The 25,075-nt window shown below is 39.5% G+C and overlaps 1 protein-coding gene across 4 annotated transcripts in view; it reads left to right on the top strand.

The window, feature by feature from the left end:
* Positions 1–4,835: 4,835 nt before the first annotated feature.
* espn (espin) overlaps positions 4,836–25,075 on the top strand; it is a 50,777-nt gene continuing 30,537 nt past the window's right edge. For all 4 annotated transcript variants that reach the window (XM_023342170.1, XM_023342165.1, XM_023342160.1 and 1 more), the window contains exons 1-7: positions 4,836–5,756; positions 11,027–11,220; positions 18,709–18,895; positions 19,050–19,232; positions 20,976–21,107; positions 23,873–24,128; positions 24,464–24,747. In XM_023342170.1, coding sequence (XP_023197938.1) covers positions 5,457–5,756; positions 11,027–11,220; positions 18,709–18,895; positions 19,050–19,232; positions 20,976–21,107; positions 23,873–24,128; positions 24,464–24,747 — 1,536 coding nt within the window. In that variant the 5' untranslated portion in view covers positions 4,836–5,456. The remainder of the gene's footprint in view (positions 5,757–11,026; positions 11,221–18,708; positions 18,896–19,049; positions 19,233–20,975; positions 21,108–23,872; positions 24,129–24,463; positions 24,748–25,075) is intronic.

Raw genomic sequence — 25,075 nt, 5'->3', positions numbered from 1 at the left:
TTTTGTTGTTTTTTTTAAACATGCTTTCTGATGTTGACAAATTGTCTTGGTGTTGTTTCTAATTTTAACTGTTGATGTTGGTTTAGAAATACCACTTGCCCTGTTTCTGTCTGCCCGCTCTTAGTGGGTCTGTCTGGGTGTGAGCAAGTCTGACCATAGTTATTCTCACTGCAGCATGGATGACCGAGTCGCTGTCTGAGAAGCATCGTTTCTGAAGGGTGAGTTCAAGGACACAAAAGAGGTCTCTGTGTTAGACATATAAATGTCCTAAGATCTATAAAATGTTTGCTCAATATCATTGGAAAAAAAGAAACAAAACTTCTTCTTCTTCTTCTTCTTTCTTTTTTTATCCAGATATTAACTCACTGCGTATCTGCAACAAAATCTAAAATTCTTACTTAAGTTTATTACAACATGTTTGTGAACATTTAAGGAAAAACATATCTAGCCGTAAAACTCCCGTTAGAGCTATTACAATACATTTTTTATTAATTTCATTTAAAAAAAAAAAGGCAACTAAGGTCAGATGTGACGGAGTTTTGAGTGTGGATGAAAACTCATAAATTCGGTTTAATATGGCTCCAATTGAACAAATGTCCTCATGTCGATAAGACAAACAGCTCCAAATCATCTTAAAATAATCAGAAATATGTAACGAAAAAACTGTTATACAAGTCCAAGGAAGGAAGGAAGGAAGGATCTTAAAATGTATGTATGAATAAAGAATATTTCTCTTTTGTGTGTCTTTTTTCTGTTCAATAAAACCTGTCTTGTGTGGCGTGATTTCTTTTTTGGAGGGATTTATGTTGTGATGTAGTTCCGCCCATTTATTAAAATAAATGGGCGGAAATTAAAAGCTGTTCATTTCCGTCTGTGAGAATCTTGCAGCTTCATGAAGGGTTAGGTTTTTCAAAACAAATGAAATGCAATTATACTTAAATGTTGGCCTCACGCTTACACGTATTGCATATTCTCTAACACAAACTAAGATGTTGTCGTGATTTCTATTACTTTCTTCGTATTATATTTACATGGACTATACACCATGAACCCAGAACAATGCATGTCGCACATAAAATCATAACAACCTATTGCTCTGACGCTGATGGACGACTGCACGCACGCGTCCCAGTTCATCCACGCAAAAGCAATTACTGCGCGGCACGCGCCTGCCAGCTGAGGTTCGGGTCAAGGCGCGAGGAGCCGATATGCAGCAGCTCGAGAGATTTACCGTCAGTCTTTCAAACAATTTTATCGCTAGGTGAATTTGACCGCACTCAAATAAAATTAAAATGAAATCAAATAAGTTAGGCAATGTATAGGTGTTAGTTTATGTACTATGGTGAAACGTCGCAGGCCTGCTTTAAATTCTGAAATAGTAAAGATTTCAAAAATAATTGAAATGGCCGTGTATCTAACGGCTGGATATAAGTCGGTTTCCAAAGTGTTTATGCCGCGACCAGAAACCACGTGGGTCGTCGAAGAGACCCGAACTTGAGCTGAGAGCGTCCTGATTTGAATGTTCCCGCGCAGCAGCAGATGCGAACGTACAATAGACGTGGGGCCCACGCCTGAATACACGAGTGAAATTTGAATAACAGTCGCGCGTTTGACGCGTGCGAGAAATATCCCAGCTTTCCCAGGCTCATGGTGGCCGGGGGGGGGGAAAAAACCGTTGACACTCCCCGCGCCCCTTCACCCACCACCTTTTTTCCAGTTCAATAGGGATTTAGCTCTTGACTGGTTCAAAGTTTGTGGGAAGCTCTTTGAGGGCCGCTGGGAAAAGACTGCAGTATTAACAACACTCGATTAAACACTAAGTTACAGCAGCCATCAGATGCTGCAGCTGCACCGCATGCAGCTTAATGCTTGAGTCAATATTATTCTGTTTTAGGAGACAGACTCTGACTGTCAAATATGCACAATGTGCTGTAATACGATGCAGTGGAGAAAAAAAAACAAGTATTTTGAACTCGCTGGAAGATACTAGACTTTACTTTAAAAATCAATTGTTTGAGATTTATAATGAGAGAAAGCATGTTTTTGGGTAAAGATACATAATAATAGAATATGTTAACACTTTAGTTGTTCCTAAGTGGACACATTTCCAGTGCAGAGCAACAAAACAGACGGGAATCTATAAAAAAAACTCAACTGTCTTTTATAGCTGCATGCCGTTGGCTCACAGTTACATTAAAACAAACACAGCAAAAGTAATAAGAATATGAGGAAAGCGGAATAAATCCCAGCTTCCACATCAGCACAAAAATGTATGTGCAAATTGTGCCTTTTATTTCTGATCCAAAAAAAAATATACACATATATTCTAAAAAATACAGAAACCTAATGCAAGGAACAGAAGCTGTATGAAAAGTTAGCTTTTATTTGATATGTTGGGAGCAGTGCCGTACTGATGTCTGAACCAACACGTTATAATGTTGCTGTTATTAAATGTTCTGTCATTCACAGAAGATTGTGTAAATGCGGCTTATTTCATTCTGGTGCCTCCGCTAAAGCCTGTTAAAGGTCCTTCATCATCCACTTCCTCTGGGGAATTGTAACTACCAGACCTCTCGTGGGAATCCCCACCCCTTCCTTCCTCCACCCTGCTCCTTCAAAATTGCCGCGCGGTGTCTGTGACAGTTGGAGCTGCGCAACAGATGGGATAAGGAGGCACGCGCCAGGCACGAGCCTCTCCAAAAACCCGCCACCACCTTCCACTCCACCTCCCGTCACGCCCACACGGATAGCAGCCGCATCCCACAAAAGCAGTTTGGGCGAGTGGGGGGTTGGGGTGGGGGGCGAGAAATAATTCAGACTAATCTGACACTCACAGAGGCAACACGAAGAGATGAGATGTTGTTTTTGGTTGCTGCTGGTTCAAATATTGACAACAGTTTATCAGTAATTAGCGAAAAGAGGCCAATAGTACTGTTCATACGTTTTGCAAAATGGGTCTAATTTTGCGCACTTTCCACAGATTTCACTTTTTAATAGAAAGTCTCAACTCAATGACGTTCACGCGAGCAAACTGCCTTTATTCTAATGAAAAGGAAATGTGTGTAAACCGATATATTTGACAGGTTTTCAAAGAAAGTCGGAGTCTCGAATCGAAAATCACTTGCATGGTTCCATAAATTAACGCAAATAGCAAATGCTATATAACACAAGAGATTCATTGTGTAAACGCATAAAACAGTTTATTGGTCTTTGAAATGTTACATCCGTGTTTCATCAGCTTCTATCGGTTGGATTCTCATCCGCTTGTGGGCAGCAGATATTTTTCACGGTTACTTTTTACAACACAGAAGCTCAAAAGCTGAGAAACACCGTGAGAGACCACATCTGCTGTCCTTTTCTAAGTTTCCTCATATGCGAGGCATGTGTGAAACGGTTGACAGGAACTAATAGAAGCTAAAATGATGACTTGACCCTCAAACACCTTCACAGGTAGAGGCTGCAGGTGCGTGTCAGATTATGGAGCTCTCCTGCCACCATTTGGTGAGGAAAAGTACTACAGTTGTAATTACTTCCGTTACAGCACATAGCTCAAACTTGGGCACATACTAGTGAGTGCCAAGATTGGTTCATAAAAAATAAATACATGTTTATTTGGTGCATATTTTAAAGCCACATAACTGTAAAAACATGATGGAATATTTAACATAACGTGAAAATTGGTTGGGGGTTAAATTGTAACTGCAAACAGATGAAATTTAAATGCCTTAAACCAATTATTTGCTGTTTTGTACTTACCTCTGCAATGTATAGTTTTGCTTTGGTTACAATGTCTTACAAATAGTTAACTAAAGTGAAACTTATTTGAAATTAAATGTTAGGCTTCCTCTGTATCCCCCGTTGGCCTTATAATGTTACCCAAGTATTGGCTGATAAATTTAACACTAAGCACGTCACTGATATGTATTTATTTACTTTGACAAACACAGAATTCAAATGATGAGATAATTTGGCTGGTAAAGGTTTGTAACAGTTTATCATATCTGAACCCACCGATAGTCTGCCACTGCAGAGTTGGTGGTTTTTCACAGTTAATACTTTTGATATTCCAATAATGGGTTCACAACATGTTATTTTAAATTCTGGGGAAATTGTAAGATACTATAACTCAAATTATACTAATACTCACTTACTGAAAACAATGGAATAACACCTATATGCAAGTTAAATACTGTTAATGTCAATTTTATATTTCTTAGTTCAGGTCAAATCGGTAAGATATAGTGCACAGAGTCCTGAAGTGGCCTAAAGTAACCAATGAAAAAAAATCTTACAGGGTCAGGAGAATTATAAATTGTAATCTGAGAGTCTTGGGTGGAAAAATACAAAGTAAAGAAAACTGAATTTGGTTAAACTATTTTATGTGAAAATATTACATCAGTCAAAATGAAGTAGTGATCTGGAACAGAAAGACAGAAGCATTGTTGTTAATAATAAATAAAATAAATCCAGGTAACTTTTTAATACTTCAGGGAGTTGATTGCTTTTAATGGATGTTATTTGTAAAACAAATAAATAAATTAATAATAATAATAATAATAATAATAATAATAATAATAATAATAATAATAATAATAATAATAATAATAATAATAATGATAATTAGCCTTCTTCAAACTAGTTCCACAGAAAACCACCAGGTGGACATCTTCAATGTGGAAATCACGTGTGTTTAACATTTTAATGCAAAATTTACGCTGATGGAGCTTTTGACACTGGATGCTTTAAAAAAAACACGCCGGTCTTAAATCAGCATTTAGGTAAAGCTGGACACGCATCCCAGTGGTTCATCATTTCCTCCGTTGAACCGCCCGGGAATTACCGAACTTCCAGCAGCTTTTCCGTTCTGCTCCTTTAATTTGTGAGCCGATTTTCAGCGAGCAGCAACTTGTTACAGGCTCAGCGGTCCTTCCCTGTGCTGGATTATTTATCATGCGCTCCGTCCCATGTCGCCATCTGCTTGAAGGAAGAAAAAAAAAAACAATAGGACTCTTCGAGCCACATGATAGGAGACATTAACCAGGTAGAAAAAAGTAAACACACAAAATATAAATAGTTTATAGGACTTAGAAGATCTTGTGCAACAGGTGTTCAGGAGAATCCTGCTTGTCAGAGCTGAAGCGGATAACTCATTCAGCAAAGCAGAGGTTAGTTCGTACAGCGTAGGATGCAGTGAGTTTTTTAAATCCAGTATGTAAAAGAAGATGACATCTGTTTATTTCTGGGACGGATTCCGCTGTTTATCGTCGCTTTATAGAGACCCATGGAGCAATAACCGAGCTTGTCCGCAGAATTAACCCGCTGACTGACATGTTCAGAGGCTTTATGGACGCAGCGCTGCTAACCCTGTCCGCCCGGTGAACTGAGTCAGGGAGGGGGAGGGGGTCATAGCAGGCAGCCGAGGGACGGAGCCGCCTAACCCGCAGCCGGCTGCAGCCATGGTGGTGGAGGGCGACAGGACGCTGGCGGCAGCCAGGCAGGGAGACGTGCAGACGCTCAAAACGCTCTTAGCAGCGAAGGTTCTCAGCAGCGACGTGAAGGATGTTCTGGGGGCCTCGCCGGTCCACCACGCAGCCCGGGCCGGGAAGCTGACCTGCCTGCGTTTTCTGGTGGAGGAGGCAGGGCTGCAGGGTAACTGCCTGGCAAACAACGGGGCCAGTCCGGCCCATGATGCGGCAGCCACGGGCAATCTGGCCTGCTTACAGTGGCTGCTGACCCAGGGGGGGTGTCGGCCGGAGGTGAGTAACCTGAACCAGACCTCTCAGTTATGTTTATTCTGACCTGGCGTTAACTCTATGGGAGACTACATTATGTTTATATAACAGGTCAAAATAGTAGCTCATCAGCTCCAGAGGTACGTCGCTCTACAATCCAGTTCCATTGTTGTTGCTTTCAAACTTTTTGTAATAAGTTAACAACAGTCGTGGTTGAACAATGTGGTTTAAAATGTTACTCTGAAGAAAACATTTCCACATTTTTGTAAGCTGAAAAGAGTTAATGAATAGCCAGATTAGACGTCAGATTCCAAGTGGGAATGTCAGAGGTTTCTAACAAAAACTGACCTCATACTCTAATATGTTGACCCTCCATCTAAGGCTTGGTGATTGCAGCAGTAAAAACAGTGTATTTGCAATTTTGATCATTTGTATACCATTAAAACTTTTGCACACTATTTTATATCCTTAAGCAAACGTGTAACCAAGATTTGAAAGTACAGCTATGGAGAAACACACTATTATCAGCTTGAATTGCTATTAGTAATTATACTGGGCACAAAGCACATACAGTATGTTAACAAACCCCTTTGACTTTCTAACTTGAACTAGAAGTCACTTAAATTGGTTTAATCCCACACCCAAATTAAAGTTTCAATAGTAAATAGACCACAGCATAAAAATCAACCAGCAATTGCTCCTGGTTCACTGTGGTCCGCTTCAGTTCATACTGGGAATTCAGAGAATTTTTTTCCCCACTGCACTGATTTTGAGACATGACTAATCAAGCATGAGCAATTAGTCTTTATGGCTGTTGGAGCTTATTGTCGATGCTTCACAACAAATTTATCTTACAAAATAATTGATGCCATAGTGATTACGACTAAAGACAGTTCAAGTACCACTAGTGATCCTTGCACCATAGTTTGACAACCATGGATTGAGGACATTGGTTTCAAGTGTTAGAGTGCTTAGTGCTGGTTTGTAGCTTACATGAGATTTTCTATTTATTGCTACAAAAACTACTTATGGCATGCAAGCCCCAACATTCTTAAACTATGCAATTTCTCTGCTTCCTGTTGAGAGATCTTCTGAACAACCAGTTGTTTGTTGAATATAAAAAATTACTTCATCAATGCTTTTTTTCTTTGCTCTTGCAAAATGTAAATAATCACTGATGAATTATGCAGTAACTAGTGGAGTACTATCATCTTACAAGATGTTTACTTTGCCACACTGACTTTTGAAGGTCACACAAACAACCTAAGACACTAGGTTTAATATAACATATATGAGCCCTTTCACTGGGCAGATGGTCATACTGTAATATATGACTATAGAAGTCCATGTGGGTACTGTTGTCATTTGCAGGAAAGCTAGTTATGCAGCCCTGAACTGTTTTAGATACCAGCCTACTTTGACTTTTAAAATGTTCTTGGGTTTGTTGCTTAAATTGTTTTATTGTGTCAAACATTGTCAAATGTTTATATAAAAGTTCTTCAGCATTGTTGTAATTTTGGTCACGCACACAGAAGAGCGGCTACCAGAAATTAAAGAAAAAAGACATTAGAAGAAGAATAAGTTGGCGCAGTCAAATTAAATAAAACCAGATTTTTGTGTTTAATGAGGAAATTAGCACCTTTTTTTTTTTTTTTTACAACTTAAAGTCTTCTAGCTAGGGTTTGTGTCTACAAGCTCGGTATTCTGTTCTACTCTCTGCAGATCCTTTCAAGCTCGGTTAGGCTGATTGGGTAGTGTTGGTAAACAGCCATTTTTAGGTTTGTCTAGAGATGTTCGACTGGATTTAACTCGGGACACTCAAGGACATTCGCATTCCTTTAGCCACCTCTTTGTTGTCCTGGCAGTTGGATTTGGGTCATAGTTGTGTTAGAAGATGATTGCTCACCTTACTCTGAGTTTGAGATCACTCTAGAGCACGCTTTCTTGAAGAATCCTTGCTGACGTCATCTAACCCTCTGTACAGACCGCTTCCATAGAAAAACACCAAGCAGTACAACATACTTCACAGGTGGTGTTGCAACTAAAGTCATATGTCTTACAGTGCTTGTAGCTGTTGTTTTTAGTAGGCTTTGTTTTTACATGCACTTAAAGTTCTCTATGTCAATCTTTGTTTCCACTGATGATCATAATTTATTTCCTTTATGATGTCCATTTATTTTGATATTTTCATTTAGAACAAAGACAATCCACCAGACCTCTAGACTAAGAACACTGTTTGCCTCTCCTCATTAGTAACACCTGAACAGAATTATACTTTACCTTAAAGAACACCATATCTGCATCTACCATAATCTGTACGTACACAAAATGAAATACCACCAACTAGTGGTGATAAAGATGGCTCCCATAGTTGAGACGGTGTTATCCGGGTTAGAGCAGGGCCTTGTTTTCTATACACATGGTACTTTAGCACTCTAGCACGCAGATGTACTTCACTATACTGAGGTCTGAGTGGCCGCAGAATACACTCGGTACACCTGAGTATGTTTGAGCCTTTAGGGTTCACTTTTTAAAAAAGTTTCATCTTGGTCACATCGGATCAGAAAACTTGGTTGTTCATTGTCTGGCAATTTTTGAAGTGCATTGTGGTGAAAATCAAATGGTTTAGAATGTACCTTTTTGGCTTCCATCTGGCCATTCTGCCATAAAGGACAGATTGGTGGAGTCCATTAGCAATGGTTTAACTATGGTTCTCTGATTGCCTTAAGGGATCAACAGAGCTTCACATTAGTGATCATTTGGTCCTCAATCATCTCTCTTCCCTGACTTTGTTTAGCTGCCAGATCTCAAGAGGATAATGGTGGCTCCATTTTTTAAAAATATTTTTTAGTAGTGGAGACGACCACAGTGCTTTTCAAAGCATTTAATGCTGCACAATCCTCTTGACTTCTTCCCCAAAAGGACTGTGCAGGTAGATCTGGTCTGGTAGATCTGCAGATAATTACAGTACTTCAGCTTCATTGATTGGTATCTGTTCTGATGTGCATGGTGAGCTGTTGGACGTTAGATGGCTGTGATCTTTTTCAAATCATTCATTCAACCAACTCTGTTTGAAAGCTATGTTCACATCAGTTGTAGTGCAAGTCTGTTTTATAACTACATGTGAAGTAGGGTTAGGGTTTGAATACTTTCAGGTGGCACTGACTGTATACATTCAGGACTAGAATCAAATTAAAATATGACCATCTTTGTTAGATTGAAACTTACCTTGTTACACAGTCAGATGTTACCATGGTAATGAGATATGCAAAGTTTGATTTGCATTCCTAATACCCCTTATACAGCACTGACAGTGTATAATGAGGGTCACAAAAACAGAATGTTAGCTCAGTTAGTAAACTATGGAAGAGTGCTTGGAGCTACAGTGGTTAAACCCTCACATGATGAATTAAACCCCATGCTGACTCAGTTACAGCATGTGTTTCCAGTACATGCAAATTAATCCCAGTCAATAAAGAGCGCCAGCTTGGGTTTCCAAGGAGTCTTAATAAATATTGTGACGTAAAAAGTATAAGCAAATTCTGCACTGCTTTGCATTGTTCTGAAATAAATGAGAGATCCCAAGTAACATGGAAATAGCTAAAAGTTAAGAGTCAACGTTTAGTCTTGGGGTGCAATGAGATGGCTGTGTACTGAAAACACTGATATTATCTAGACAAGAAGACCAATCCATTCATATGTTCATCACGTGTTCTTTCTAAGCATCTTGTAGGAAACATCACACTGAAAATTTGTCTGAAAAATTTGAAATTACTTGGAAATATGCAGCTTAATTTGGAACTGGGTATCACACTTTCTTGTAAGTTTATCCCGATTACCTCTTTTTGTTCATTATTACTCATCTTGCATAAAGATACAATATATTTTCTGACATCTTGTATGTATCACTGTCTAGTACTTTAATAATGTACTTTAATAATGATCTACTCCTTACCATTCACTATATGCTCTTACTATATTTTGGCTCTAGTTTTCCTTTTTGATGTGTTTATTTTTCCACTGCCCTTTACTGGGTTTGGATGATTTTATTTGAATATCATCCTGTAACCAGTGGAGCTCTGATCCTGATGTCACTCAGAATATCCTGAAGGACACTGCCTGGCCAGCCCTTTGTGACTTTAAGCTGAGGCCTTTTGTCTATACTTTTGTCATGCAGTGGGACATTAATCCAATGGACACCAGCAAATCCTCTGAATGGCTCAGAATGAAATACGTTTTTAGCGTGGCCTAGTCAAACTCTGCGCTTAAATCTGACTGTGATGTTGGATTGTGACACTAAACAGGCCATTCATGTTTATAAATCCTCAAATATGGCTGGACTCCTCAGTGATGTAAAACATTAATTGCTTGTAATTTAAAGTGCTTGACGGCAGTTGTTGCTACCAAGGTTCACTGATTGTTATGGGACTAAAACCTTTTCACTTCGGAGCCGGTTGGTTTGGATTGCTGTTTTTACTTAATAAATTAAATCGTGATTATGAAACTGCATTTTGTGTTTAATCATGTTATTTATGACTGGTATTTAAATGTGTTTGATGACCAGAAACATTTAAATGTGACAAAAAATATAATCGGATTAGATCTGTAAAAAGAACAAATACTTTCTGAAAACCACTAGTTTTTATGCCTATCAGAAGTTTAGAGTTAATTTCCAAAGACCCAAAGTTGCTTCAGTATTTAGGGCGGTATTTACAAAGAGAACACAGAAGATATGAAGGACATGCAGATCCCTTTCAACTTGGAAGAAAAAGACAGTTAAAATGCCATTTAGTTAAATATATAATACACTGTGGAAGGAATTCACACGAGTCACAAGTGGTAGCGATGTAGAATTAAGTACCAGGTTTAAATCGGATGTGGGATATTCAACATGTCACATCAATTAAAACACAACAGTCAGAGTATGTGAATCAGCTCTGTTGGAGTGAAAAGGTTCAAAAGAGCCTCTGTTTACTGCCATGTTACAGTAAAATTGTGCCAAACAATGTAGAAATTCAGAGTCAGATCCATCCAAGACCAGGAAGAATTTTAATTGGAACAGGACAGAGGCCGAACCATTTCTGCAAAGCAACTCAGATATTAGTTCCTTTTTTTAAATACCTTGTTTCTCTTCATTACATTGGTAGCTGGTTTCAGTCTTTCTAACAGATGTGCAATGATCACCTAGATGTTACTGGCTTCCACAAACAGATTATGTTTTGAATAAAAAAATAAAAAAGAAGACTGTGTGAGTGCATGTCCTTTTCAGTTTCTCCATCTGTTTGGATTTGCAGGACAAGGACAGCTCTGGAGCCACGGTTCTCCACCTTGCATGTCGCTTCAGTCACCACGAGCTCACCGAATGGCTGCTGAAAAGCGGTGAAGTGGACCCCGGGGCCTCCACCGACACAGGAGCCCTACCTGTTCATTATGCAGCTGCCAAGGGAGATCTGGCTTCTCTCCGACTGTTACTGGGACACAGCCCAAAGTAAGACTCGTCTCTTCACAGTGTTTAAAATGCTTCCTCTTGAAGTTACCCATTTCCTCTCGTCTGTAGTGACTTAATCTGGGCAATGTGAGGGATTTCAGAGATATTTTTAGCAGAGGTTACAAATGACTTTGTTTACAGGACTAAGCGGCCAATACCAGTGTGGGTACGACATACAGCAACCCTCCAAAGAATTACACACTTTTTACCGAAATGTGCTTTTTGAATAAAATGTGACGCTTAGCTATACACAAAAAGAAACAGATGAACAGATAAAGGATTATTTTCTTTGTTTATGAAGGTAAAAAGTTAATAGCAGGAGATGAAAAACTATTAATTGATGGCAGTGTTATCTCATGGATGCCCTTCCTTCAGGAAGACAAATTCCAGACCAGACGCAGCGTCTATGGAAAGAAACTGAGAGAAAACAAAAAGTTAACAGTTGAAACAACAGCAAATAATGCAAAGTGGAGAGCAGCAGCAGAAGAAAGTGAGAAAAAGTGGCCATTGTGCCCCAGTAGCATTCTAAGCTTCTGGCAGCATAATTATAGACAGCTCAGGATAGCCTAAGCCAATTTAACTGTAACCTTTACCAAAAAGGAAAGATTCAAGCCTAGTCTTACAAGTAGAGTTCACTAGCCAGGTTGGCTAATATTAGTTAATAATGTATATATTATGTTTTACATAAAAAGTTGTATAGGTTTGTCTATTTGACTGGTTTATTGGGGCACAAACGGTGAGTAATGGTGACGTTTTACTTGGCCAAACAATGGCCAAATGGTCAGAGCTGCTTCGTTGTCTTTCGCTTTTTTCAGCATCTGACCAGATCTAGCGCTTGAAACACGAGCTGCACTGATCAGGGATTTTCTGGCAAATACCAATTTCCTGTTTTCTTTAAGGCCTCGCATGCTGATATCAACTTTGACCAGCAGCACTTTTCTTCTTAAGGAAGAAACACAAACTGAGGTGTTTTAACTCAGTTTGTGAGTTTGTCATATATCCATTCAGCCATTATCCAACACACTTATTAATCGGAACAAGAAACAATCACAGGAAAGCTTGCCAGTTGATTGGTACATTCCCACTATAGGCTTCTATGTTTAAATGGATCATGCAATGTGTTCATTTTCAAATATTTATTGAATCCAGAATATTTGATGTACAAAATTTACTCAAGGATTTTAGCTGGCATTTAAAACCGGCTATAGTTGTAATGCCTGTTTTTTTATGGGTTTTTTTTTACAGCTTTAGAAGAATAATCACATTTATTTTATTTCTTATTTCTAGTACAATATAACAAAAGCATGACCTCTTACTACAAATATAATACACTGATGCCCTCAGAGGGAGAAGGCAGGTTGTGTCGCGTTTTGTACCTCCAATATTGTGTGGATGCACCCCAGACGGGTACATACCTGCTGAAAATTTAATGCTCCTCAGAGACATTGCAGCTCCCTGATAGCTGGGCTCCATTCAGTCCTCTGCGCCGCCCCTCCCACTGCTGGTGTTTACCATCGTCTCCACGGCGACACACAGAAGCACCAAATGGCGATAAGATAATGAGGGAAACAAATGCATTTGTATGGAGGCGCTGCTTTACAGCCTCCAGCCCTGAATGTACAGTGGAGATGAAGTTTAATGTTCAGACTTCAATATGATGTGCAAACACGCATCCCTGAGTTTTAACAGTTATTGCTGTTTCATTTCTACCTGGAAGATCACAAAGATTACATGGACTGTCTTGGTTACATCATTGCATTTGTAACAAGCAGCCTAATTATAGTGTAACATAATGAGAGTGTGACTGCAGGGCATAAAAGTACATACACTCGAGGTAAACAACAACACCTTGTTGGTGTTTTCCGTTTTCTGCATTGTATTTTGACTTATGTCTCACTTTCAATCATAACAGAATATCTTAATGACAGTAAAAATGCCAACAAAGACATCATTCTGCAGATTTGACAAGAAATTTCTAGAAAATGTTTGGAGTACTGTAATTACTATAGTTATAGTATTTGCTCCCCACTGATTTCTTCAGTGCTGGCTTGTTTGTCACATTTTCATGTTTCAAAGCATTGGTGTTAACTGGAAATAAGTTTTTTTATATCGCCATGGAAGAATTGTGGTCAACTCTTTTTAGCAAACAGTTACTTTAATTCAGCCACTGCATCTCAGTCAGATTTATGTCCAAATTATGACAAACCCTTTGGGTTTTTTTTCTTCTTTTTCTTATTTTCTGTCATTCAGATGTGTAACTATTGCTGTTTCTTTGGTTCATTATCTCCTGCATAACCCAAAGTATGATTAGGTTTCAGTTCACCAAACACAACAAAGGATCTTAACCACAACTACCTCTGTGATTGGCTGTCATAATAATATTCTGATTCTGAAATGATGTGTTGGAACAGCAGTAGTATTGTTCCACCGTTGTCTCTCAACATAATATTTTCCCTAAAGTCTTGGGAATAATCCAGATGCTTTATTGGGAAGTGTGGAATAATGGGTCTTTGTGGTCAGCTCTGGTTTTTGCTTTGGAGATCTCCAGTGGATGCAATTGTTTCCCTGGTTCTTCTTTTTGCTATGATGCTAGTGGCTCTTATTGACAGTAACTACACAGGAAACAGGCCGAGAAACAAGGAAGAATATGAGTTTAAAAAATATAAAAAAACTAAAACCTACGATGTTTCCTAGTTTCTCATCTGTTCTTGAATGTCTTCAGGTCAAGGCATTATGTTTTGCTTTTTGAGCTACTCTGGCCTACTCCATAGTGTCACACAGGTTGTATTTCAGGGATTTCCTGATTCTACTGGTCTGACACAAATAGGTCAATCATCATGTTTCCTCTTAAGGCACCTGGAAAGTTACTATAAACTAATGAATAATTAATTAATCTATTACGTGCCTAACTTAAAATCAGATCATTTTCCTCTCCCATATTTAGATACAATTGTTATTTATTAGAATTATTGAAAAAAAGAAGCATTACATGCTCAGGTTTGCAATTTGTCCTGTAAAAGGAGCACAGGATGTAATTTCAGTTGTATTGTTTGGTTTTACTAAATTGTAGATTAGAATCTTGTCCCCAAATCTGACATCAGTTTGTCCCCAAAAATTCAATTTAAATTTCAATTAAATGTTGCACAAATATTAACTTGCAGCGAAGACCAAAATTTTGATCCCACATCCATAAACACCCTTTCTGAACAAAACTCTTAGTGTGAAATAAATGCAGTCCTTTTTTTGTCACATATTTTTTCATATTGTCGTGTTGCAGGATGGGTCATTGCATTTGTGTTTCCAGATAGTTTTGTGAACTGCGTCTACATGAGCATTTTATCTGCCAATCTCTCCCAGTGAGCCAAAACAAAAAGCTCAATGTGCTGTGCCTGACAAGATAGCCTCATTACAAAAAGTGGATGAATGATGGTGAAAGACTGAGAGAGAGAGAGAGCTAGTAAGTGGGAAGCTGCAGACGTTTTATGTAATCAATTAGTGCAGATTAAGATCTTTGGCCTCGAGTCGGTTCCAGCATGAAGTTTAAAAGGACATCGCTCTGTGTTGAGATAATCCAGAAAGTTAGCCATCTAAAGCCCCATCAGAAGTGGGGACTGAGAAAACATATTATCTGATGGCTCCTTTTCTCTTGATTTTTCTCAAAATAGAAACTTAGTTAATTGTAGTTCTTCATAGAGTTGACTTTAAGATTAACAAATTTAACACCCTCCACGTGAAAGTAGAGGATTTTAATCTCTTACACAAAAAGTAGTGAAACCAGAGTTCATAGAGAATCTGGAAATTGTTTTAATTGTGTTTCACTATTTTCTAGGTCTGGAAAAATATGAAAGAGTAAAATAAGTGTGTGAAAAAAAAAATATTTTCAGAGTTTAGTCTCTTTCCCATTGTCAAAAAGTTGTGTCCTTCCCTCTCTATGTTTTTACTTTTTTCTGTTTCCCCATATAACTTCTACATATGGGGAAACCATTAGAAGGTATATGTTTGTAATACTTCACTGTGTCCTGGCTTTGTTTATTTCTTCACAAATTAAATAATATGTACATGAGATATGTATTTTGTTGATATTTGGCGTCATTCTGCATCATTTGATGCTTTTTAATCTAATCTAAAAAATATCTGTGGCGAAAAAAAAAACCAAAGACCAAAAACATTTTCCTGCTTGTTCAGGTTGAGGAATTGCTGTGATGTCACCAACAGTATAGAATCAGCTGGACTTCATTAGAAAACGGTTTGCTTTACTTACCACATGGCATTTAATAAATTACTGGTTTAGATATTAATGTACACCAAATAAGATTGAAAGCTGAATGTTTTCGCATTCAGCAGCTAAAACAAGTGACTTTTCTTCACTGCTGGCTCATCAGTAGGCCTGGATGTTGGTACCACGCATGGTGCTTGTGCAACAAAACTTTACTTTAATTGTGCAAATCTCTATTTATTGTCACCTGACTTGAAAAATGTCCCTGCTTTAGAAAACCTGGGCCTTTAGAAACTTTAATAAACTTTCAAAACTGTGCATTAAAACACTTAAAACACTTTTTAAATAACCAATAAAACAGACACACGCGAGATGCACATGTTGCAAGAACATCCATTTCTCCATCAAAACTCTTCATTATTCAATAGGGGGTAAACACTGAGCTTGTCAAAAGCCTTCATTAGCCAGGAGGGCCATTTGTAGGACATCAATTACATTACTGTAATGAAGACAACCATGGTCTTTGTTACTGCAGAAAGGAAAGGTACAGTGGTCAGACTATTACCAGGGCAAAATGCTCACTGGAGCTGAAATGGAAATATATCACATGTCTCTGACTCCAGTGTGACAAGTTTTCTGTACAGTCCCTGCTGAGGTGGTGCGCCTTGTGTCGGAGAATGGACTAACCTCTTTCCTAACCCTTTGAAATCTACACTCCTTCTCCAGAAGCACCTTTTCACTTCCTAAGTCTCTCCACTTTGAGGAGTTTGATCCTGGTTGCTTTAGTATGTGACCTTTAGCACAGTGAAGTTTTGTGAATAGGATTAGTTAAAGAAATATACTTTTCTCCTTCTAAGAAAAACATGTGAGCGAAACCCACTTTAGTTACATCAATGAAAGATTCATTAACATGATCACTTCCTGACGACAGAAACACAGACGACTTCCTTTTCTTGTGTTGAAATATTTATTGTCTAATTGTTCCTACGTGGAACTTTTCACTTAATCATTCAAAGAGGCCCTCAATGTTTGTTTTCTTCTAACAGACAGTACATATTTATCTTTTGTAGCTCAGAGTAAGACTAACTGATATTAAAACCACTCGTTTGGCATGATTTAACTGCAGCCTGTGCAAAGGTGAGACGTAGCCCTTCAGCTTTCTTATGTAGTGGCTCAGCTCCACTTGCAACATTTAGTTAGGCACATTGCGAGTCAAGCAAAGCTAGTGGGCTGATAATCCTCTTAAGTGACTCATTGCTCATTTGTCAGAGTCCAAATAAAGTACGACCTTACGGGATTTAGTCGGGAAGCACTCGTTTCCTCCGTGACATCCCGCTGCGACAGAGAATATCTGGGACAAGAAGGGACACGAGGGCTGGATAGTTTTGCTTTGAGAGCTGGGCTAAGGACCTTTGGGGAAAAAAGAAAACAAGGAATGAGATTCAGTCAGGCTTGCCTGCTTGTCTACTTTTAGCAACAGACCAAGGTGTTTTGCACCTACAGTCAGACCGTGCGTACTCGTCTAAAGCTGAAGCTAAAAATAGGGATTGCATGTTGAAAAGCCTTTTTCCAGCAAGGGCTCGTATCTGGAATAGACAGAATCGCTGAAACAACGAGAAAACACACTTTTCAATTATCCCCAAAGTGTTGCTTGATGAAATGAAATGTGATTCAAGATTATTGTCTAAAGTATGGATAAAGCAGTGCTACTACTCAACAATTGAAGTCCTGACAACAAGTATATAAACCACTGACCTAAGGATTTGATGACAGTCTCTAAATGCAGTGAAACCTAATTGGCCTGAACCATCCCCACTGCGAAACATGGTGGTGGCAGGATCATGCTGCTGGGAAACTGGTTAGAGATTATTAGAGGATGGATGGAGGTAATCCTACGCTCCAGTTATTTGGGAAGTCATAACTCTGAGCTGAGTTTGATGTCAGACCTGAGATAATTTTAGATTCACTCTGATCCTACTACTGTTGATGCGAGGAGCGGCCATATTGAAACACGAAGTCGGCCTTACAAATTGTAACCAGGGGTAGATGGAGTTGCTCCTAGTTTCTCAGTGGGAAATCCGACTTCGAAAGGCGTTCCAGTCGATTTTTCTGGCAGAAAAGGCAGAATCTCCCAGTACCTAGTACAACTGGAACATAGCATAAATACAGGAAAATCCTGGTAGAAAACTTGTTAAAATGCAGCTGTCTTAATCCAACTCATTGGCCGTTAAAGATAATAATCCAAGCAAATATTTTACTGAATTAAGTTGTTAACATGATGCGGCGTGTCTTCCGTTGCATCAGCAGGTCAGCAGATGGATTGAGTGGTGCCAAAAGGAACCAGGGCCTCACTCCACCTCTGTGTGTGAGAAAACATCTGCAGTTCAGTCAGCTGTAAGGATCCTTGAGGATTGGCCAATTCTAATCAGGTTGATTGCCAAAGCTTAGCAGGACCTGCAAATACAAAAAAACAGGCCATCACTGAGGCTCAGCAGTTAACTCGCAATCAAAAAGTTGTAGGGCTAGGGATAGTGTTCAGTTTCAGCAAAGGGTCTCTGGGCCAGGCACTTAACTCTAACTTAGGGTCCCTATGTGTCCTACTGATCTGTGTATCTGTGCATGTTAGTGAGTATAACTTGGTGAATGTGGCTGTCATGTAAAGTGCCTTTAGTGGTCAGTGTGACTACAAAACTTTAATATATATTCAGTCCATTTACCAATTACACTGCTAAAGGCTTGAAACTGGTGTGGCAGTTCAATGACTTTCATTGACCTAAAAGATGAAGCTGGAGCAACAACGCAGCTGAAATGATGGGTCTAGGTGGTTCTGTATATATATCTAACATAATATCAAATCAAGGGAGCTGAAAAAAAATGCACGCCACATTTCTTTGTGAAAAATGTTGAAAAACTTTGCTTTCTCTCGATAGATTTCACTATAATGTGCTTCTTTGTTGTGGTTGATGACATAAAATCCCAGTAAGTATGATGCGCCACAGCTGCATTAAATGTTAGAACCAGAACATTGACAAAAGAAATAAAACCACTGGTTATATTTAAACTGATATTCTTTTTAGATGTTTAGACATTTACCAGTGCATGGGGGAAAAGCACAATCTTGTTTAAAATAACTATGAAGTAGTAAAGTTTCCCTGTCCAACACCTTTTTAATGACTTGTTGTTAAAACATTAATTTCAGGTCAAATGTAGCAGCAGTTCTCAGGTTTGCTGTCCATGACTTTTCATTGCTTGCTGGTTTTATTTACTTGCAGTGTCGTCAACTCCCAAACCAAGAATGGTGCCACGCCGCTCTACCTGGCCTGCCAGGAGGGTCATCTGGAGGTCGTCCAATACCTGGTCAAGGACTGTGGGGCAGATCCGAGCATCAGAGCCAACGACGGGATGACGCCTCTGCATGCTGCTGCTCAGATGGGCCACAGCACCGTCATCGTCTGGCTGGTGTGTTGACATGCACGTCAGATCCTTTCAAATTTATTAAACACCCAGCATTATTTGTTTCTTTCTTTTTGTTAACAACATATTCTCATTTACACTAAGAGTAGTGAAAACAATGAACACCGGTGAAGTCTGTTCTTGTCTTCTCACCCTGTAGATGAGTTTCACAGACATCAGCCTGGCGGACAGGGACGGCGACGGGGCCACGGCCATGCACTTCGCAGGCAGCCGGGGCCATGCAAAGGTGCTCAGCTGGCTGCTGCTGCATGGAGGAGAGATAGTCACCGACAACTGGGGAGGGACCCCTCTTCACGACGCAGCGGAGAATGGGGAACTGGAGGTGGGGCGATCAGAAGTTCTCTCTTGAAAAGTTCATTTTTTTCTCATTATGTGAATAACAAAAGAATGATCTGAGTATTTAAGTAGAGGATGTTTTCATTCTCTGCGCTCTCTCATCCATCCTGGGTTTTACAGCCTGTCTGTTTTGAATAAATGAGGTATAGCGTACGGTTTTTACCCCCACCTCAGTAACCTGCTGTTTTGACTAAATTTTTTTATGGTCAGCCTCAAAGAAAACTCTGGATTGAAATTTTGCTCTTTCGAAAGTATTCATACCCCGTAAATATTTTGCCATAAACTTCCACGGATATCACATGCTTTTTGTGAGATAGACCAGCACAAAGGCTCTTTCTGCTTGTTGAATGTTCACCATTGTGAAGGATGTAAAGTAGTTCTCTTCCAGGTGGTTTATTAACCAGCTCCACATCAAGTATACTTAGACAACATGAGCTGTTATACCAGAGAAGCAAACTATATCGTGTGAAAATCTGAGGCAGCTCTGCGCATGTGCGTACTGATCATGACTAAAAGTATCGTGTGCACATTGGGACAACAGGTACAAGCTGAGTTGTCTGTCACTTTCACTTTCCTACATTGAGGGAAAGTTAAAAGGATACAGAAATGACTTTCAATTCATTTAAGGTACACAACAAGAATGTGGAAGAAGGTGATGAAAGTCAGTGCGGTGAAGGTTTAGCCTCCAGGACCAGTGACGTGCATTGTACTGTAGAACGGGCCAGTCTTTCAGTCTTTAGTGGCATAAAGCTGGTTGAGAGAAATTCCCAAAAGACCTTCACGACAGGACAGAATGGATATGACACGATTTAACCAATAATGTGGATATCACACTTTTGGGATTTTTATTTGAAATTTTGCTTAAATAGTGTATCATTTTCCTCCAGTTGACACTTATGATCTGCTTTGCTTTGGTTTAATCACATAAGACTCCAGTGAAATGTATTAAAGTTCATGGCTGCAACATGACAAAATGTGGAAAAGGTTTAACAGCCGTGTCATAATCCATACATACTGTAGGACTGCGAGGTTAGAATTAAAAGATGTTTTAGCTTATCAAAAATAGGTAAAGTGGATGTCAGAATTATCATATTCAGTCATTGTGAGCCAATCAGAAATAATTTCTTGTGATGCGTCTTTGTTCAGAGTATGATTTATTTTCATTGATTTCCTAGATGTATTCACAAATGTTAGGAGGACAACGGTGGTCATGTGACCATCAAGAGCTATGTACTTATTATCGTATTAAATGATTTTTATTTTCAGAAATAACATAACAACTTATTGCTCTATTGTTATTGTATTCCAAGTATCGCAAAATTTAAATTGATTAAATTAATATGTTCTTATCTGTTTTTACATTATTTGTTGCTACAATGAGTCAAGGTGGCAGAAAAGTTTTTCAGTGTAAGAAAAATAAAAAATGATTTTTTTTTTACATGTTATTTTAATGTATTGTTCATTTAAACAGCATGTTTAAATTGAAATTTCAAAGACAGTTGTCTCAGTTTGGGAAACTGTAAAAATGTATTGTATTTTTTTTCTCAGTGTCTCTCAGCACTGTGGTCCACATTTAAACCTTCTAGATTTTCATTCAGCACTTTAAACTGTTCCCACTGTTTGTGCAAGACCAATTACCTGAGAGGTAATTACATTGATGAGTTTGTTATCAGTAATCCAGACTGACTGAAGTTTTGTTCCTCCTCTAACTGACCCTGTCCTCTTTCAGTGCTGTCAGATACTTGTGGTAAACGGCGTGGACCTGGGCATTCGGGACCAGGACGGCTTCACAGCTGCGGACCTGGCTGAATACAACGGCCACTCCCAGTGTGCCAAGTATCTGCGCACAGTGGAAAACATGGTAAGATCTGTGGCTAACAAGTCCTGACCCCTGATCCACTGGCAAACCGAGCCAAGCTGTGAGGTGATCTCTCTCTGTCTAGGAAGAGATGTTTGTAATAAAATTCCTCTGGTTTTCAAGCCTAAACACATTTTATTTTTAAATAATTAAATACACTTTGTGAAACAAACCTCTCAGCAATGATAACAAGCATAAGTACATGATAACGCTGCTTCTGCTTCAAGGAGCTGGACAACTTTCATTTTAACAAACTATAGACACAAAAGTAATGTAAACTGTTTTGGTAAGAAATTTACATCCATTATCATGGGCACATTTTTGGCTTATTTATTTAATTAATGTTTATTTCTTTTCCCAAGTAAATAGCTATGCAACATAAAATTATTTTTAAAAACAAAAACTGGATTTCAAAGATGGTGTAAATTTCCTCTTATCCACAAAGGACTATCACATTTCCAAAGAGTTGAGTTTGGAGCTCTAGGAACGCAGCATCTTAATACTAACCCAGTTTATGCACACACAGCCAGTCTAGATGTGTAGTTGGAACACCAGATTGTGTCCCAGGTTCGCTGCCTAGCTGCTGATTTGAGAGGAAATTGAAGAAAATCTGACATCTTTCTTATTCCATTCGCTTTTGGGCAAAACAGCCCTCAGCATGATGCTACAACAAAGGTGGCACGATGAAGCTTCATCTTGATTCCTCCAGAATATTTCTTGTCCTTGTGGCCTAACAATTCAATATGTGTTTGTCTGAAAGTAAAACTTTTCTCCAGAAGCAGGCAGTTGCAAATGTCAGGTGAGGTTTAAGGTGTCGATTTCGGAGGAGGGCTGCCTTTCTTTGTCAATACCCTCTCCGTCCGTGGCAACGTAAAACTTGCTTCAGCACGTCACCGTGACTCTAGTGTTCAACAAATTTCCAGCTGGTGTCAGGCGCGGACCTCCGTGGTTCCTGGGTGCTCCTGAACATCTTAACTAATTCGCTTTTCTCTAATGACTGTTCTTTAAAACGTCCATTACTGTAGAAATGGCTCCAACTAGAATGCTCACAAGTTTCCCAACTTGTGAATGTTCTCAACTCTTCTTCAACATTCGCTATGCGAAGAGAAACTAATAGGGGCTATAAGTCATAATCACTGACCAGATTTTAACAGGCCTTGGATTTTTTAAATTAGAAAATACTTTTCATCCTTCAGCGCCACTTGGAGAGGTTTAGTTGAATGTATGTATCTTTTTAGACCTGCGTGTGTACTTTAGTGCATGTGTAGACTAGAAGTGTAAAGAACTGTGGTATAAAGACTTGCTAGGAGCACACACTTTTTTTCTGTAAACAGTCTGCCGAAAATTGATGGCTTAATTTTTACTGTACCAGTCTGTAGACTGACCGAAGTTGAGCAACGTTAATCAGGCAAAACGCAGCAAAAAGTGAAGAGCGTACTTTGTTTCTCACAGTTTCCACAACACTGCACTAACCTTCATTCTTTACAAGTACTCACTAAAACTGGGTCTTTAATAAGGGATTATTACACAATGAATGAGGCAGTGCAAGTTCATTTACAGGGCCCTCAATATGGCTGCTGTTACATAAGGCAGTGTCTGCGGTGGGGTACATGTGAGGGCAATTCAAACAAAACAGAGATTTAACTCAGTCAGTCCTGGAACTTTCATTGCATTTAATTTAATTGCAGGCATTCTATGAACCTACTGTACTTTGTTATTTGTGAATCTGACACAAATCTGTTTCACAGACTGAATAGTCTGTGACACAGACTATAAGAAGTAGCTTTCACTGAACTGACTTATTCCAGGTTTTCCAGCTAACTACTAACTTACTCTTTGACTTACAGCATCCTACATTGCTAGCAAATTGAAGTCCCAGAGCATGCAGAGTAATTATAACAGTGCAGGGGAGACGTATCTCCTTTGTCTCATGTTCTCTGTTCTGTCACGAGGGACATTTAGCCACACGAGTCGAGCACTTTGGGACAAGACAAAAGCCCCGGAGCTGTTCTGATCAGCTGTGAGAAGTTTCACTACTGTGCAGTAATTAAACTCATAATGCTTTTCTCCTCATTTTAATTCACTAGGGCCTGAGAGACAATAGGGTTTATGAACTGATGTCTGAACATATGGATAATTCATAATGATGAGAATTGTTCCGTGTTGTAAAATAGAACTAAGTGGCAAACAATTAACTTCTAATTAAATGAGTCATATAGAGTTGTTTTTTTTTTATGTTACGAACACAAATTTCAGTATTAATTTGATATAATCCAGGCCAACCCAATGCAGGGAATAATCTTGAATTGAAAGAAAAAAAATGATTCATGGTGGTCAGCTCCCTTTAATTTGGTACCCCTAAATAAAACGAAGTGCAACCATTTGCCTTGGATTTACTGGTGTGTAATTGAATCACAAATGAGACAAGAATAACATTTTCTTCAATCAAAATTCCTTCTGTGGCTGAAGAGTAACACTGCAAATCATCCTAAACACTGTGAAGCATGGTGGTGGCAGAACCGTGCTGTGGAAATGCTTTTTGTTTGCAGGAGCAGAGTTGGAATTGATGGAAAAATAGTCATTCATTTCTAGCGATGTGCTTGTGCTGTAATCCGAAGTGTGGTTAAACGCGCTACTTTATGTTGATCCATCACAGACAATCTCATTTAAACCTGTTAAAGTTTCAGTTGGACAAAATCTGAAACAGTCCAACGGGTGTGAGTGCGAGCCGCTGTACAGTGACGCTTTCTTTCATAATCCTGCGACAGAGTGTGGAGCATCGGGTTCTGTCTCGAGACCCTTCGATGGAGCTCGAGTCCAAGCAGCTGGACTCAGGCCTCTCCTCCCCTAACACCACCATGCCTCCAGCCAGCCAGGCAGCGCCCTTCGACATCGGCTCGCCGTCCAGCTCACTGTCCAACTACGACTCTGCCAACTCCAGCCAGTCCAGCACCGGAGAGAAGAGAAGCAGCCTTACAATGTCTCGAGGACCTCCCACCCAGCTAAACACAGTGGCACATCAAGGTCTGTGGCATTTTAAATGACGGGATTAAAACTGTTATTTATTTGTCCATCCATTTATTTAATATTTTACAATGTTTCTGTTTGGTTACTGCCTTCAATTTACACAGTTGTTTCACTTGGGGACATGTCAGGTGCTTTATATACAGGTGCTGCACCCTAGTGGTGTGTCTACATAAATTTAGTTCTATGTAGTAACTCCAGTCATTTTTCTCAGTCACACTTAAACCGCTTGCAAATAAAAGGATCCCCGATCTCAGCTTTACTGTGCAAATTAAAAACCGGTACCGGTGCGTAATATTTGCTTGAATTGTTGTGAGACCGCCATCTTCTTACAGGTGCATCAGAGTCCGCCATTTCAGACATGCAGGCCTACATGGACATGCTGAACCCAGACATCGGCGCCGACACGGCCAACAGGAACGAGATCAGAGCTGATGGTGTTCCCAACCCTCCGCCTCCTCCGACTTATCCTCCTCCGCCTCCCCCTCAAGCTCCTCCAGATCTCCCTCCAGCTCCGAGCTACCCGGCGCCTCCGCCCCCGCAAGAGCCTCAGTCGGCCGAGTTCCTGAAGGTGAAAAGCAACCTGCGGCACGTGGACAGCAAAAGCAGCAAAAAGGAGGTACGAACGGTGTTGGCAAGAGCCTGCTTCCAGTTTTTCAGTAAAGTTTCTGGACATCAAAAACAGACATGTCCAAGAAATTATATTTTCATTCTTTTATTTTTAATCACCAGCATATGCTTTACAGAGAAACCAGAAGATCCATGTGTTTGTCATAAATTGGCAATTAGCTGCTCCCCCGCCATTGGGTTTAATGAAATGGACTGCAGCTCTTCTGTAACAGTGTGCCTTCTCCGATGAGCCAACAACGATGTTATTGTGTCAGCACGGCTAACGAGGCCACAGAAGATGCTTGTTAGCGAGCCGGGCCTCTGATCTGACACATTAT

The sequence above is a fragment of the Xiphophorus maculatus genome, chromosome 1 (genome assembly GCF_002775205.1).
Source record: "Xiphophorus maculatus strain JP 163 A chromosome 1, X_maculatus-5.0-male, whole genome shotgun sequence".
Lineage (NCBI taxonomy): Eukaryota > Metazoa > Chordata > Actinopteri > Cyprinodontiformes > Poeciliidae > Xiphophorus > Xiphophorus maculatus.
The sequence above is the reverse complement of the archived record's forward strand: the minus strand, read 5'-3'. Positions and strand labels throughout refer to the sequence as shown.